Source organism: Lycorma delicatula, chromosome 4 (genome assembly GCF_047948215.1).
Source record: "Lycorma delicatula isolate Av1 chromosome 4, ASM4794821v1, whole genome shotgun sequence".
In the NCBI taxonomy this organism is placed as follows: domain Eukaryota; kingdom Metazoa; phylum Arthropoda; class Insecta; order Hemiptera; family Fulgoridae; genus Lycorma; species Lycorma delicatula.
This window is the reverse complement of record NC_134458.1, coordinates 98379610-98398387: the sequence shown is the minus strand read 5'-3', so window position 1 is coordinate 98398387 and position 18778 is coordinate 98379610. Positions and strand designations below refer to the sequence as shown.

Here is an 18778-nt window from a genome sequence, read left to right as displayed (position 1 = left end):
AATATTAAGTCAATACAACATTTACAATCAAATCTTATTACATTTATACTTCCCAGAGATTATTCACAAAAGAGGAAACCAACCATGAGGGATAAATTAGTATATGCAATCATAATTTGTAAGATTTGGAACAATTTTAAAAGTAATTTTGGAGAACTTCAAGTAAAGCTGAAATAGAATAAGTACACTAATATATTATGGTATGTTTATAATTATGGTAAAATATCAAGCAGTCTGATTTTAATTATCTAATCATTTTTCTGACTACCTTTTTTTTACTATCACTTTTAACCTTACTCAAATTTGTGCCTCGGCAAAATAAAAATAAATCTAAAGCTAAGTTCTACTTTCATATTTTTTTAGTCAGTTTATCAAAATGAATAGCAAGCTTTTTAGCATTATGAATGTTTTTTCTTTTTAATTCTTAAATTAAAACTAAATTGAAGTAAATCCTTTTTGACTACTTTTAAACTTAACTTGACTTTACACCTGTATGAAATGTAAAAACTTTCACAAAATATGGCCTACTAACTCCTTAACTAATTTTTTCTCACCTGAACTTGGCAGTTTAAAACTTTTTTTTTCTTTTTCTTTTTTTTAAATAAATGGAAACAACTATACATTCATAATTTGTTTGTTTTTTGTTATATATCTTTGCTAGCTCTAAATGAGCTATACTACTGAAATTGTTTTCTTTTTAAATTCCATTATTAAACTATGCATATTATCTTTCAATTCTCATATCCATTGTGACCATGGTCCCTACTCCTGATGGATAATAGAGATTCTACTACAATAATTCTTGTTCTATGAAATGTTTTTACTCAATAAAAATATTAAATAAATACATTATCCCTGTTTTAAGATCAAACTGGAGAAATTTTATTAAGGAAAACAAAACAAAATTTTATTTTACTTATATTTTATGATGATACGGAAAATATTGGTGCATATCGCAGAAGTTTCTTTGTATCTGCAAAAGTTCACATTACAGTCTGATAATTGATTGATAGCTTGAGTACTAGTTTTATTTCTAGGAATGATGCACATTCCAATGCAACATCCTTACATATGTAAAATAACAAATTAAATGTGTATAGATATTATTTATAAATATATATTTAATTGTGTTTTCTATTTACATACTACTAATATGTGTCACTAAAAATTATCCTTGTATTTAAACTACTACAAAAAAATAATAAAGATTACTGTTTGAATCTGTGTTACTTTTATATAAAACATAAAAAAAAAGATTGTAATAACAATCCTATGTTTAACTACAGAGTGATTTCTTAGTCCTGTTACCCAATTTTAAATGTAATTTAAGAAAGGGAAATTTAGGTTGAATAATAAATGTATTTGTTACTTACAAAAGAGATTTAATAAAAAGCTATTACTTACATAATTGTTAAAGAATATGCTCAAAATGCCCACCCCTTGCGGTTATACACGCACGGACTCTTTTCAGCATATTAGCAGAAGCCTTTTTAAGAGTTGCATTGGAAATATTCGTGATTAAGTCTGTAATATTGACTTTAAGTTCATTAATAGTGTGAGGATTGTTTTTGAAGGCCTCGGATTTAATATAGCCTCACAAAAAGTAGTCAGGGGATGTGAGGTCTGGGGATCTTGGATGCCATAAGCCCTTGCTTATTATTTAATCATCAAAGAACTCTTGAAGAAAATCCATGGTTTCTCGAGATGTGTGGCATGTAGCGCTGTCTTGCTGAAACCAGCAATACCGTTCTTGAGGTTCCAGGAGGGACACAAAATGGTGCACAATATTCCTGTATACTTCACCATTTACTTCTGTTCGAAGAATATGGGTCCAACTATACGATGACGAGATATCGCACACCACACACAAATTTTTTCAGGATGCAAAGATTTGTCTTTGCATCCTAAAATGTTACGATTTTCAACCGCTCAAATTTGACTGTTCACATAACCATCGAGATGGATCCAAGCTTCATAACAACACTGTGCTTAAAAATTTGATTCCATTATCATTTACGAGAAACCTACACCAATGGCAATATTGCAATCGCTTGTTTAAATCTGGAGGCTGAAGCTCTTGGGCTAATCGTACGCGATACGGATACAATTTCAATTTTTTAGCAGCTTTCTGAACACTCGAATATGACAAACCAACTTGCGTGGAAAGTTTTCATAAACTTTTCCGTGGAGAATAGAGCAATCTTGTTTTCACATTCTCTAAAATGTCATCTGTCAAGCGAGTTGGTTGACCACTAAGTTTTCTGTTGCAAACACTACTTGTCTCTCGAAATCGGTTTGCTAGCCTAGAAATTGACATTTTTTCAATTAGAAAAAATGTTTTCATTCTTGAGCAATGTCAATTGTTCAAGAATGAAAAGTTGTTGTTCTATGGTAAAAGATATTCTGTTCGTAACACGACCTAAAACGGCACAAAGGTTTACACAGCTCAAGGAGAATCAACTCACACTGCCGTATCTATACTGGTTGAGTAGTGCTACCAACTTCTGTGTCACAAAACAAAATTTCCCCTTCTTAGAAAAAAATTACCAGACATTAACAATTGGGTAACAGGACTAAAAAATTACTGGCAAGGAAACAGAAAATTTTGCAATTTCTTAGAAATGCTAACTTTCAAATATATCATGCAAAAACAGGTTGAAATAAAAATGTTTAATTTATTTGTATATTGGAGCATTTTCACAATGACTGCTAAAAACTTGAAATGGAGTAGAGAATATGATAAAAATTGCATACAAAAAATGATCAGATTATTACTGAAGTACAATTTCCATAGAATGTACAGTTTTCAACTGCTGTAAATATCACTATGACTTCTCCCAATCTGTAACTTTAAATTAAAAAAAAAATTTGTTCTAGTTTCTAAAATATTAGAAAACTTAAATAATTTTAAAGATTGAAAGTAAAAGATCTCTTATTCACTTCTAGAGTAGATATACTCTTATTTTTACTGTTTTGTAATATCAGTAACTAAACACTACATACAAAAACTATTGTAGGTATTTATTCCATTTTTATATAATACTATTGAAACAAGTAAATTAAAACCGATAACCAGATTAAAATCATTATTATGACAACTGAATTAACTACAACAATTTGTTTTAAGCACCATAACCTCAACTGGCTTTAGGTTACTAGATATGTGTCATTAAACACTCCAAAAAACTTGATAACCATTTTCAAGAATAACCAGCTTCCACATCAGGGTTAACAGGAATGTAAGTAACGAGGTGATTTTCCAATAAGCTTAATATACTTTTACATATAAATATATGTCAAGCCTACCTAAATATACATAATAATCAGCTCAAGTAACATTGTAACTTAGTTCAAATATAAAGCTGGCTGTGTGATGAACATCAGTATTCTGATAATGAAAGAAAAAAAGTGCATGTTTCATTTAACTGAATAAATTTAAACATTTTACTCAAAGTTTCATCACGTAGCAAATTTAAAAAAAAAAAAACGATTATGTTAAATTGAATGTACAAATATATAAGACCAACGTTTTTCTAAGCAAGAAACATGACTATATCTACCATGAAAAATAGTACAAGGAGCCGTAAAAGTATGCTAATATTCTTAGAAAAAAAATATTATAAAGCAAGTAAAGCAAGGTCTATGCAAAACAGTGATCTATTACATAAAAAATTCACTGGTCTAAAAGTTAATTCACTTACTTTGATTTTGCTCATCCAATTGCTCACTTAAAACTCCTCTAGCAAATAAAATCTGCTTAAAGAATCTTACAAACGGTATCCAACTATTAAAGACTTGAATCAGATTTATTCTTTTGAGAATTTAAATATACAATATGAATTAATGTTAAGGGAGATTTGGGATGCTTGAGGATACCTAGGTATGGTGTACAACAAAATGAAAATAAAATCTTTAAGATTCACTTTAAAATAAAAAATGGGATGTAAACTTTAATATGTACTTATAATTTCAAATAGTCTTCAAAAGGATCACTTTGAGATTTTTAAAACATTCCTTTAAAGCCTTTAAAAAAACGTAAGAAAAATTTTTAACTCAAGAATATATTGGATCAGTTATTAATATTAAATCGATAATTAAACTCAGACCAGTAATTAAGTTTCTGAGTTTAAAAAAATTAATTTGGTACAGCATTGCAAATGATGGTCAATATACATTCCAATCCATAATCAATACTGAAAAATAAATGAAATTTACCTGATAACTTTAAAAAAAAAAAAATGAACTAATATTATACATCATATCAGCTTTTGTTGTTTCCTGAAAAATAAAAGCCCCAAGGAAAATACTTTACTTATAAACTTAAGGTATAATATTATGGTTTTTTTTTTTGTGTTTTTTACTTGCATCAGAGTACAGTATAACCCAATTTAAAAGTACTTATTCATTCAGATTATACAGACTATTTCAGCATTGGAATATTTAAAATAAATAGTATATTATTTATTTAATACACGACTTCAGAACCCCAATTAATTAATAATTTTGATCAAATTTTTAAATTAAAGTTTACATAGTATTATGAAATCCAAACAGTAGAATAAATTTAATTATTAATTTTTAGAAACTGGAACTAAATTAAGACTTTAAATATTTACTAAACAATAAATTAAATACCAAATTATAAATCTAATAATTAGGATATATCTTTTACACAAACAAAATCTGTTGAAGACACAACAGCACACTGAACTCTGTGATCCCTTCTTTAAAGAAATATGAGTGTCATAGAATTGTATTGTAAGCCTATTTTCCCTACAATTGATCTTGCTGTAAGTAAAGTTTGTATTTATTATTATTTATTTATTTATTAATGTATACATTAAAAACAATTATAAACAAGTCTCAGTATTTCACACTTCACAATTTTTTGATCTCGATGGCTATATGACATTACCAGAATAAACAAATTTTCATACAATCCCATCTAGAATCAGATGAACGGGAATATACTGCACATTAAACTGTTTTTGTAATATTCCTCAATAATAACAGCATTAATATTTGTAGTATAGTCCTACCTGAAGTTATTACCAGTAGTGTTTCTTACGTTAGAAAAACGCATGTTAGACCACAGTTGAAAATTTTATCAAATCTGAATTGTCTCTCATCAATCAGTATTTTGGTGTTATGTATTTTCTAATATTTATATATATATATATATTCCATAATGTCTAGTTACTTCCTTGTATGAAGTAAAGGAAGTATTGCAATCACGAAAAATTTCAGTTTTCAGATTTTAACAAATATCCATTTTGACTAGCTTCGGCGTGACATCTGTGTGTATGTATCTCACATAACTCAAAAACGATTAGCAGAAGAATTTTGAAATTTTGTATTTAGGACTGTTGTGCACCTCCCCTTTTGACTGCAATCAATTGGGCCAAAGATGTGTATAGTCAGACCTCTAAATAAAGCGTGGTTTCAATTTGGAAACATTTGGATTTTGGACTTTTTCTTAACTGCAGTAATAAGCCCTTGTTGAGAGCTTTTCAACAATATATTATAAATGGTACTTAAAATTTTTGAAATATTTGGGTCTTACAAGGAGAAGGCAATCGATTCTAATCCAACTTCATATACATCTATATTATTTTTTAACTGTTTTCTTTAATTTAAATATATTGATTTATTAATAATTATTAACCTCTAATTGTAATAAGATTTTGAATAAATAATAATTCAATAATAGCAATACAAAAAAAATCAGAAGTTATTAGTGAAATAAAATTTTATGTACTTTTCATTTTAATTCAAAAATTTGTACTAACAGAGGTTAATAATTATTAATAAATTGATATATTTAAATTTTTAAAAAAAGTTACAAAAATATATATGTATATGAAGTCGGATTCGAACCGATGTGTGCATGGTTACAGGTCTGACACGTTCTCATTTACACCACATTTCTACTTGAGCAACGTGAAACAAAATTAATATATAAACTAAAATAAAATGCTAAGGAAATTTTTAGGGCCATTTTTCTTGAATATAATTGAATATTGCGTGTTAGTAATTTGTGATGAAGAGATGTAAACAGTGTACTATTCTCACATGCAATATGGTTCAAATCGGCGAAATAAAAAGTGACGACATGAATAAAAGAAAGACATTAAGGGAATTACAAGATAGATGTGATTCAGGGCTATTGAATAAAAATCATTTCTTGTTTACAAAAAATACTTTCAACAATGACAATGATTCAGTGTCTTTACAGCCTATATCCATACTATATACTGATGATGGGTCAAACATTGCTCATTATTCTGCAATTTTACCAAAAAGTTTGAATGTCATTCTTTTGAATCCAAAGTATAGACAAGATGTGAGACATACTGAAAATTCACAAACTATAGTAACAAGTGTTATAAATTCAGAATAAATAAACAAAGACAAACCCCCTACAACACCATACTCATTTTAGATCCAGTAAAAACATGTTAAAAATGTAAACTAAAAATTTAGTAACCTTTTCCAGTTTAGTTTTTATTTTCATTAAATTTAATGAAAAAAATAAAAAATAAATATAATAAAATGATGATGAAATATGATATGCGTGAATAGGTAGCACTTACTTGGTTCTCCATTTCTCCTGTATAAATACATAATTTTTTTTTATTTACGCAATTGTTTCAATCTACTTGACAATAAATATCGCTATAAAATTTAGTAACCTTCTCTTGTTTTCATTTTGTTGATGGTTACATCATAATAATTTAAAAACATAGTATTAGATAGATGTAAGACTTACATTTATTTAAAGAGTAATAAAGGGACTTTTACTCTATCCTAATATTTCAGGTAAGATTGCTGGATTAATAATTGTATAAATATTTGATGTTAATAAAAATTAATATTTTAGCAATTGTGTAACTGTCTACTTTATTAAAGATAAAGAATTGGAGGATCATATCTCACTTTCAAATGAAATAAGTTTAAATGAAGTGCAGCAAAAAATGTTTGTATGTAATTTAATAGGTGTACAAGGAAGTCATATGGTGTCCACATCAGATTTTTTATATATATTAAACCTATGAGATTGAAAAAAAATGTTCAGAATGTATTTTGAATATTTCATCATAATAACTGATTGTATATTTTTAGTTTTAGTATTTGTAATTGTAGTTTTTGTATATTTTTAGAAAAAAGCCTCCTTAGTTTGAAAATTAAGCATTCAGATCAAATAATGAACTAGAAAAACTGAATGTAATAAGAATTAACCCCTTGAATATTTTCTTTTTAATTTTTTCACAATGTAGTAATTTTACAATTGATAACTAAAATGACAACTGCTTGACACTGATTTAATTATTAAAATCCAATGATTATTTTCAATAGATTTTGCAAAAGCATGTTGAATAATAACATACAGAGTGAGAAATAAGACTTTAGGGTATATTTACAGATTGTTTAACAGAAACATGATAAACAGAATTTATTCAATCAGTATTCTAAGTATTAAGTTATATACACCCAGATGTGTTATGTTGTTAAGGTAGTAACGTGTTTTAATAGAGTACCACTGAATGTGACTATTTTCAATTAGACTATAAGGGAAGTACTTAAAAGGCTGTAAAATTACTGCAGTTTATCATTCTGAAAAAGCAATATAAAAATGAAATCAAGCTATAAAGAAGTAAGTACTGTACAATACATATCAGTACTGTTTTTTAATTTTAACCCATAACATTCTCATTTTGAACTGTAGCATTTGTAATATTTTAATTGTTACAATATTAACTCAAGTGGCACTGCTTTTTTTTCACTATCTTCGAAATAACACTGTTAGCCTACAACGCGAGTATAACAGTTGTCTCTGGATCACGATGTTATAGTAAGGACGCACTGTAATTTGTTAGCTTTATTTCAAAGTTTAATGAATCAAATAGATACTTTACTGTGTATATAGTGGAAACCCTCTTTAATCATACGATTTAGATTGGCATATTCTTAATTTATTATGAAGAAAAATTTTGAAATTTTTAATGAATTTATATGGCTGTCATTAATGAAGGAGCTTACATGTTTTTGAGAAGCTGCAGGTAAAATTAAGGAATGGTCCACGGACAAAGGGCAAAAGCAGCTATTTCAGTAGTTCTTAAAGATGAGAATGGTTGTACAATAGAAATTTCAAACATGTGATAGGCTTTGAATACTGCACAGTTGAAAACAACAAATATTTTCTAAGGAAATTTTTTTCATTCCCTTTCTTTCTAGAAAAAAAATACATTACAGGATCCTCTCTGGTAAAATATTCCTGAAGTAAAACTGTTTCCCCCAATTGGATCTGAAGAGCAGATAGATTTAGAAAAGGAAATAATTAATGTAAGGGACTTTAAATAGAAAAAAATAGTTGCAAGAAAACCCTGGCCAATGAGAAATATATTAGATCAGATGGATAACACAGAAAAAACAAAATCATGAAACATAATAAAGGCAGATAATTGTATTAATATATAGAAAATAGAAATGTAAAGAAGTAGAGATGCTGGCTGAAGAAGAAATATAAGATTATGCAAAAAAAGAAAATACTTACAGAGATGTAGCATACAGAAAAGTTTTTAAAAATTTGGAGTAAAAAAGCTGGATATAATCAGGATCTAGATGGAAGATCACCGTCAGAGAGAAAATAGGGAACCAATAGTAGAAGGAAAAAACATAATGGCTGTATAAAGGGGAATGATTATCTGATTAAAAGTAACAAGAGGAAAAAGATATTTATGATTTCAGAGAAGACTCTTTGTAGTAAGATCTGACTGAGCCAAAGTTCTGTAAGATTTAAATGACAATAAATTTGCAAGAATTAATTATAACTATCTGAATTAGGGCACCGGATGAAATAAAACTAAATAAACTACTTATACTAATAAAATTTTATCTGAATTAGGACCCTGGATGAAACAAAATAAACAAATAAATAAACTACTTACACCAATAAAATTTAAAAAAAGGTTTAAGTACTCTTAAAATTTCATTCATTTTTTTACCACATCAAAGAAAGATATAGCATAATTATTACAGTGTAAGTTTAATATTTCATTCTTCCAAATTACTAAGCAAATACTTAGATAAATACAGAAAAATACTGGTGAAAAAATTTTAGAAGGTTCATATATAAGAAAAACCAAACGAACTTCATACCTGTAAGTCAAGAAAAAATTTTACAATTTACAATGGAATATAAATTTTTAAGAGAAATACACAAAAATGGCATAATTTTTAACTATACTATAATCAGGGACATATGTGTTGAAATTTCTTTATGATATCTTGGTTGTAATGAGTAATGAATAGTATGAATTCATTTTTTTTAAATCGCCCTGCAACTTAAAACTATTACTAGTGCAGTAATCAAACATATTGTTAGTTAGTTAGGAGGGATATAAGCTAATACACAGCATCTGCACATACAAATTCATGTGACAGATTTTCCATGTAAATTCACATAAACAGGAATTAATTATTGCCTTGTTTATTCCACATTATCAATTGTTCATAGATTTTGTAGCAGCACAAGGAAATTCAATCCTTTGAGTAAGCGCAATCATAAGAGAATCAAAAAAATTCTCTGAATGATTGATGACATTGTAGTGTTTATCCACATTCTAGGGATATTTCATATTCCCTTCTATGCCCCCAATCTGTCAGATATAATTGTTGTGCCTGGTAGAATGCTGGCTGTGATTACTTATGTATGTGTTTCTACAGACCCACCCTGCACAGCAAACAAGAAACATTCATTCGTTTTTCTTCAAACACCTCCTAACATTCACCGAGTAGTAACATAAATCTGCCCTAAATTATATTTACACTTAGAATAGCATGATTCATAGATCTTGAATCAAAGCCCAGCAATCCTGACCAGGTTAATAATTAAGGGATGACCACAAACCAGCCCCAGATAACACTTCAAATATGTGACCACTTCTGTCCCATGCCAAATTCAACAGCGCAGAATTTGGTCATGGTATATTCATTACCTAGCAATAAATAAATAATGTATTCTTATTAAACAGTAACTTTCAATTCTCCAGCAATGTCGCTTTACAAAGTTATGTACTAGCTACTATAAAAAAAAATTAATCAGAAACGATTAAAAACTGCAATTGATAAGAAGAGTAAAATTTTAATATACTCGATAAGAAAATAAAATAAAAATAACAAACATAGTATGATAGATAAAACTTGTAAATACAAGTTTCAGGGACATTTAAAAAAGTCTGATGTGGGCATCACATGACTTCCTTGTACACCTATTAAATTACATAACAAATTTTTTTAAAAATAAAAAGTACATAAAATTTTATTTCATTAATAACTTCTGATATTTTTTTTATTGTTATTGAATTATTATTTATTGTAAAATGTTTTATTTACAATAAGAGGTTAATAATTATTAATAAATCAATATATTTAAATTAAAAAAAAAAAGTTAAAAAAAGGAGATTAAGACTTATTCGAACCGATGTTCCTTCCCCCTCTAAGATTCAAATATTTCATTAGGCTATAACTGAAACCAAAGAAAATAAGTACCACTTATGATATATCTTTGAAAAGCTCTAAATGAGGGCTTATTACTGCAGTTAAGAAAAAGTCCAAAATCTAATTTTTTGGGGGATTTTGGGCTTTTTGGATACTTTTGGTTTGTTTAGTTGATTGCAATCAAAAAGGGAGGTGCAAACTAAATGTTACAACAGTTAGTTCTAAATCCAAAATTTCAACATCCTATAGCTAATCATTTTTGAGTTATGCGAGATACATGTACATACATCACGCTGAAACTAGTGAAAATGAATTTAGGGATGGTCAAAATGGATATTTCTGTTGAAATATGAAAACCAAAATTTTTGCGATCACAATACTACCTTTACTTCGTACAAGGAAGTAAAAACCCACAGAACATTTTTGTTCCTAAATGGAACAGACAGGAAAGTAATTAGGATTTATATATTAAGAAAGAAGAAAATGTAACAAAAGTTGCAAAATTTGTTCATGTTTATTTTTCTGCCTTTTAAATTTTAACACTGGCTACTGTTAAAGAAGCTTTGCAGCAGATAGAGCCTTTATAGCAAGTGACTTAATCTCCATGTTAAGGAAGACTTACAAACACTACCTACAGCATAATTTTTACTTCCTTGTACGAAGTAAAGGAAGAATTGTGACCACGAAAAATTTCTGTTTCCAAATTTCAATGGAAATATCCATTTTGACCATCCCTGAATCCATTTTGACTAGTCTCGGTGTGATGTTTGTACTTACATATGTATCTCGCATAACTCAAAAACAATTAGCAGTAGGATGTTGAGATTTTGGATTTAGGACTGTTGTAACATCTAGTTGTGCACCTTCCCTTTTAATTGCAATTGACTGAACCAAAGTGTCCAAAAAAAGTCAAAAATCAAAACAAAATTGGATTTTTTCTAACTGCAGTAATAAACCCTCATTGAGAACTTTTCAACGATATCATAAATGGTACTTATTTTCATTGGCTCCAGAGTTATAGCCAAATAAAATTTTAATTAATGAAATATCTAGATCTTAGGGGAAGGCAAATCAGTTCAAATCAGACTTCATCTCCTTTTTTTAACTTTTTTTTTTAATTTAAATATATTGATTTATTAATAATTATTACCCTCCCATTGTAAAAAAATGTTTATGATGAATAATAATTCAATAACAAAAAAAAAAAAAAAATATATATATATATGTATGAAAAAAGTTTTTAATGAAATAAATTTTATATACTTTTAATTTAAAAAAAAAATCTGTAAATGTAATTTAATAGGCGTACAAGAAAGTCATGTGTTGTCCACATCAGATTTTTTTAATCTATGTTTTGTTTTTTATTTGAATTAATTTAAATACACTGAAGTTGTTAGAACATATAAATTCAATAAATACAATGTAGCACAATACATAACCCGCAAACTTCTAAATAACAATACCAGATGATCCTCCCCAAAAAAAATATAAGTAATTTTCCATAGGTAACTTAATAATGCATTTGTTTGTTACAAACAAAATTCACAAAGTTGTGTTTTTACTAATCTATAAATTTAAAAATAAAAAGAACAATATAAAAATTTATGTATTTCTTGAGTTAAGTCAGTAATTTTAAAATGGATTAAGAATGATAAAAATATAATATCAGTATTTCTTCAATTTTTAACACTATGAGCTTTTAAAATTGAATTTAAACTAATTTATAAATATTTTTGTATTAACTTCTAAAACTTCCAATCCCCTTGTAACCATCTTCAGACAATATCTTACAAAATGTGGTTCAATTTGTTTTATCAGAAGTTCGTAGTTTAATTTTTATTGTCATCCATCATGGAGAAAGTACAGGAAATTTCTTCATCTCTGTTAGTAAAATAATTGTAAAGATAAGGGAGGTAGAGAAAAAATATATGTTTTATAATTCATACTCATTTCATGGTTACTTTGAAATAAAAAGCAAATTTTGACACACTATTTTTAAAATAAAGTATTAAAATAAAATATACCAACTGAAATTAGTTTTAATTTATGCTATTTGTTTTTCTTTTATCATAAAGTGTAAAAACCATAATTATCATCACATCTTTTCTTTGAAATCAATCATGAGAATGGATTTCTTTGAGGAGAGAAGAGAAGCAGTGAAAGTTAGAACAAAGAAGTGTTGAGATGATAGTAAAATCAGTGAGAAAATAATAAAACCTAAATATGGATTGTTATACATCGTCCATAGATGGCCTGGACAAAAAAAGCACAAAAATGTAAATGCCAAAGTACATATAACACACAAATTTTGTCTTATAGCAAAAAACACCAGTATCAGGGAGTTCTGGTCAGAAATGTTCTGCTACTTTTTTTTTTTACTGACAACAATATACCTCTAAAATTTTCATCAATTAAAAAGTTTTTAATTATTCAAACATACTAATTATTACAAAAAAAACAATCAAATATAATGTGAGCATATCTTATATATAAATCCAAAAGTCTGGTTGTCTGTCTGTCTGTATCTTTGTATGTTCTTGCATCATGTGAGAACCAACCAACCAACCAACCAATTGCTTTCAAATTTGCAGGATACATTGGTGTTACCCCAGGGAAGATTTTAAGCCATAGACCAAGGTCGCAGCACCCTTGGGGGTGAAGTTGTCAATTAAAGGTGAAAAAAAAATTAAAAATTAAATTAATTTCTGTCACCATGGCAACAAAATAAACTGTGAATTTTCCTCATCAAGGTTTGTGTACTTTAGTTACCATATGTACTACTATTCTGCCTTTGATAATTTAATCTGTTTTTTAGGTTTCCATAAAACCTGAATACTTTAACTGTTACTTATCAGTATTATTCTCACAACCATAGGGTTAACGAACACTGTGGGGGGTCCTGATTAAATGATCTGGCTATATATTTATTTGCTGAAGCTTTTTAAATAAAATAAAGCAAGCAGAGAACCACACCAAGTAACTTACTTGGAACATATCCAGTAGATCCAGTACGTCTATTGTAGACATACACATAGCCAGAAAACGACTGATTTCCAGTTCTGGTCCTAAGTTCTAATAAATCATCGGACTCAACTGAAATCTCTCCGTTGCTGGTAGTTCTAGGTATAAATGAACAACTAGCTCTGTACAAAGGAAATCTACTGTCAGTTGGTGTTGTAGCAGGCACAACCTGCGTTGCCATTTGGCAACCAGTTCGTCGCACATTATTTCCTGTCGCTTCACTGCTTAGGCAACGCATCCTCCATCCTTTCTAATAACTGAAAAAAAATGTCTTAATGTCATTAAAAACATATATACTTTATGTTAAAATTACAAAAATTTTAATCTTTAAATTTTGTTGGACAGTCTGTGTTTCAGTTCATTTTTTCTTAATTATATATTTATTCTTTATTAATCTTTATAAAAAAAATGCAGGATTTATATTTTACAAGGGACATTCAGTAATTAACACAACAAATTGATGTAGAGAAAAAAATGATTCATTCAATGGCAATGAAACTTTTGAAGGTCAAGTTGGCAACCTTGGGAGCACATTTAATCAGCTGTTCAATCATAATTAATCTAAACATAACCTCTTTTGTTGATATCAGAATGTCAGCTCCACCTAAAATGTGTACGTCGGAAGAGCAACTATTCAGTGATATGATTTTTGTTATCAGGTGTGAAACCAGCGGAAATTTACTCAAGAATGTTAGGTAGTATGTTGAACAGTATAGTAAAAAGTGTTTTAAACTGCAGTAATGTGTATAAGTGGGTGAAACAATTTAATTTGGGCAGAAGTGTGACTGACCTGCATTGCTCTGGAAGACTAGTTGAAGTTTCAACTACTGTGCTGCAAAATCGCATAAAGGATCTTATTCGTGAAGACAGGCTAGTCAAAATTTTCCAAACTGCTAGTTTGTGTTGGGACTGCAAATTCAATCGCTCATAACATGCTGAATTATTGCAAAATGTGTTTGAGATGGGTTCAGCTGACTCAAGCTCATAAAGACACCCAGATTTGTATTTGTTCTGAGCTCAAAGAACGATTTGAAGTGGAAGGTAACTTTCTAAATTGTATAATAAACTGTGATGAAACAAGGATACACCACTTCAAGCTCGAATCCAAACTGCAAAGTCTTGAGTCAAAACATCCAGATTAATCCACAAAAAAAAAAATTCAAAATTCACGTGTTAGCCGGTAAAGTGATGTTTACCGGTCTCTGTGAGTCTTCTGGACTCGCAGGGCCCAATTTTTAGTGACTATTTAGAAGAACACTGTACTATGAACAGTGAGTACTATTCTAACATCTTCCAACAAAAAGTAAGACCTGCAATAAGGTGAAAATGTCTGGGCACTCTGAAAAGTGTGCTTCTCTTGCATGACAACATGCATCCCCCCATCGCTCAGAACAGGAGAAACGCTCAAGAAGTTGGGTTGAGAGGTGTTGCCACATCCTCCTTACTGCCTAGACCTCACTCCATCAGATTTTCATTTGTTCAGCTCACTCAACACTTTTTTTATGGCAAGAAGTTCAACAACAACGAAGCAGTCAAAAAGCGGTACATAAATGGTTCAAACAGTAAGGTAAGGACTTCTATGTTACAGAAATCAGAAAGCTCACAGAACGATGGGACAAATGTCTAATGCTTCTGAAGACTATGTTGAAAAGTAGTGTAAGTTTCACTGTCATTGAATAAATAGTTTTTTCCTATATAAATTTGTTTCGTAAATTACTGAACATCCCTCATAACTGAACAACAGGCAGAACGTAGGAACGTTTAGCAGTTAGTCACCATATTTTCATGGTGACTAACCATGGTGAAAAGATAAATTATTAATTATAATGGGGCAAAGTTTAATTGATGTGTAAGAGTTTATTTTGACAGTCATGAATGGATTGTTCCTCCACAAGGAGATGAAAAAATCCTACCAGGAATCTGTAGTCAGTTACATTAATACAACTGGTAAATGTTCTACAGGATCTATGGGATGACAATACAAATACTTATATCAGAAAGCACGACTGCTACACACTTAGCAGCTAAAGAAGTATTGGGAAAAGAAGTCAACGCACAATGTTATACCTGCATAGCGCAATCAAGAGTTAACAAAACTGATCAGAGAAGTTGTATTATGAGAAATAGTAACAGGCAGGTCATGGAAACAGGAAAGTATTTGCAAAATTAAATAGAAAAGTAATGTAGATGGTTATGAAGAGCAACAAATGTAGCATGAGAAAAAGGTCTGAGTAGGTGAATAGATATATTGGAGAATAAGAATACATGAAAAAAGAAGAATGGCAAATCACTGGGGCCAAAAGTACAAGTTAGGAGTTCTGAAAAAAATCATTACAAGAATTCTTTGAAAATGACTGATACATTATTGAGGTTTGTTACCTCAAGACCTTGGTTGTGAGTACATCTGTTCAGAACACAATAAAAGATCAAACAGAATGACTGTAACAAGAGGACTTAGTATCATAAGTTCTTTAGGGAAGTAGTCAGACAGAATTATAAAAAAAAGGGTAGTGAGCAATTTTTAAGATATGGAAGAGAAAAGTTTGTTATGGGCGAGGAAGCCTTGTTTAAAAAAAAAAAATGGACAGAGTATTGTATAACATGTATTTTTAGTACTTTTGACTAGAAAGAGTATAAAATCTTTAAATGCATGTAATAGTGTTCATTATAGTTCTATGAGAGGCAGCTGAAATGTAATGCTCAATGGAATGTAATAGGAGAACAAAATGTTGCACAAAGCAACAGGTTCTGCAATCTTGTAGTTTCATTCTCCTACTACTGACAAGCTACTTTATAAAATCTTAACTAAAGTTTAATTATTTGTAAAGAGTTTAATGCAAATGATTAATTATCATAAAAATATATAACATATGCACTAGAGCTGACTGAAATGTACTGCAGTTGCTCATAAATTCTAAATGAAAACAGGTAATCAAATAAAACAATTAAGGCATAAAAGTACATTTTATTTGCTACAAGTATATCAGCTATACCTGACAACTCTTAGAAGTGAGAAGTATGGCCATGTCTTGGCACCCATCTGCATCAAATAAATATATCTCCTACATCTAGATTTGTCATTTGTGAGGCGGAAAAGTATAATTAACTGGGAGCATGTAATGAATGAATATGATTATTTTAAAAATTGTACAGAAATGTCTGTTGAAAAGATCTACTGGTGAGTATAGAAAATTAATTTCTATCAAAATTAGAGAATTTTTAATAATAATAATGATATTTGCTACAAAAATTTATATTTATTTTTCCATGAGTCACCATCTACACATTTCTCCCAACGGTGAACTAGTTTTCTTATTCAGTCAATGAAGAATGATGGCAGTCTTTCCTTGATTCACCTTACTGCATCCTTCAGTTTATCATGCATGATGAAATGTATACCCTTAATATCCAAGAAATGTATACCCTTAATAAAGAGGTGGAGGAACCCCATTTACTGGTACCTAAGCAGTGTCAGGCTCACTAACAGGTCTGCAGGATATTATTTAAGTGCGTATGCATACCTGTGCACTACCGACTAAACCTCTACCCCTGGAACAGCTAGTAGAGCATTACTTCAGGGAGGGTTAACACCCACACACACAATTGGTCACCACAACGAAACAAAGTCATACCATCAAGCGCATCACAAAAGGATATCAAACACAGTTCCAACCAAGCACAAACACTCCCAACAGGCACATGAGACCTCCTCGAACACCCATACACTCAAACACATATACACACACACACCACACGCCCATGCACATGGGTACAGACCATACCAATGCACAGACACAGACATCGCAAGAACTCAGTGGAGAGAAACACCAAGCACGAAAGGTACTCTTGAAAGAGGCGCCCATCAACCACACATGCACTTGCCATACACACGCGTGCGCCTAGCAAAACATGCACTCAATTCACATACTTACTCATAAGAGCCATCATTCATTGCTTAAGTGATGAGGGCAACACGTTCAGGCACAGTGTCCATGGCCTCAACGGATGCCACCAAATTTGGTGAGAATGAAGAGTGAGGAAGAGGTTCAAATTTCAACTTTGCAAGAGCCTCAGTGGATGCACAAGATATGTGTCCGAGCACTTTCATGTAGCAGAATTACAGCTCTGTGGATAATCAAACAACACACACATCAACTAAGGTGTTTTTTAATGTTTTTATATATTACACAGAATTTACTGTAGACCCAGCTTCCAGGCAGTCAGTCACATACATGTGTTTGGAATCCCAGAACATTATCAAGAGTTTTTTTTTTTCAGAGGGCTGTTTTGAATTTTTTTGATTGTGGTGAACCATAGTTCTGATATTCCATGCTCTGCCACTTTTCTTCTGGGTCGTAGTGATGCACCCAAGCTTCATCTCCCATCACATAATTGAAAAGGAAGTCATCTCCCTCATTATGATGTCTCAAAAGCTGTTCACAACACTCCTTTCATGTAATTTATTCTTTTCTGTGAGTCTGCATTGCTCACACCATGAACAGTTTTTACGGTAGTCCAAGTATGCAATAACATGCCCTACTCATCCTTCTTTTGATACGCCTATCTGGGAGGCGATGCATTGTTGTATGATGCAACAGTAATTTTGAAACAAATCATCCACCTCCTTTTGGTGCATCTCATAAGTCACAGAAATTGGTTGACCAGTGTGAAGCTCATCCTCAATACTTGCTTTACCAGCTTTTGATGCACAAAATGTAATTGTCCATCTACTCAAAGTACTTCGATCAACAGTTTCATCACCATAAATGACTTTAGATAATAATAAATATCACTAGCGTCCATTTTTTCTGCGCTGTTAAAAATTCAATCCTGCACATTATTTTAGATGTGTTAACATAATAGGCATACTCCACTGCACAATAATGGTAACTGATAGAAAATGAGAGGGCATGGGTCAATAAATTTTAGAATGTTAGTAGTACGGGAATGAAACTACTAGATATGGCAGCACCTGTTGCTTGTACAACATTTTAAATTTAACATGCAATTTTATATTTATTAAAAAAAAAAATACAGACTATTAAGGGAAAAATACTTCTGCGACTGTATACAGCAATCCATACTATTATAAAAATGTTTAAAAGCAATTATAGAAATATTTTTTTCAATAACTGTGGACTCTGGCACAGGTGAATCATTTTATTTTAAAGGTCTTTTCAAGAAGGTTTTAACAGCTTTATTTTTTAATATAATTCAGATTAGGGGAAATTTTAATGTTTAATTTGATGTTAAGGCA

At 30.0% G+C, this 18778-nt stretch overlaps 1 protein-coding gene across 7 annotated transcripts in view; it reads right to left on the bottom strand.

The window, feature by feature from the left end:
* Pi3K21B (phosphatidylinositol 3-kinase regulatory subunit alpha) overlaps window positions 1–18778 on the bottom strand; it is a 300183-nt gene that overhangs the window by 260791 nt on the left and 20614 nt on the right. For all 7 annotated transcript variants that reach the window (XM_075363761.1, XM_075363759.1, XM_075363758.1 and 4 more), the window contains one exon: window positions 13486–13778. In XM_075363761.1, the coding sequence (XP_075219876.1) occupies window positions 13486–13759 (274 nt within the window). In that variant the 5' untranslated portion in view covers window positions 13760–13778. The remainder of the gene's footprint in view (window positions 1–13485; window positions 13779–18778) is intronic.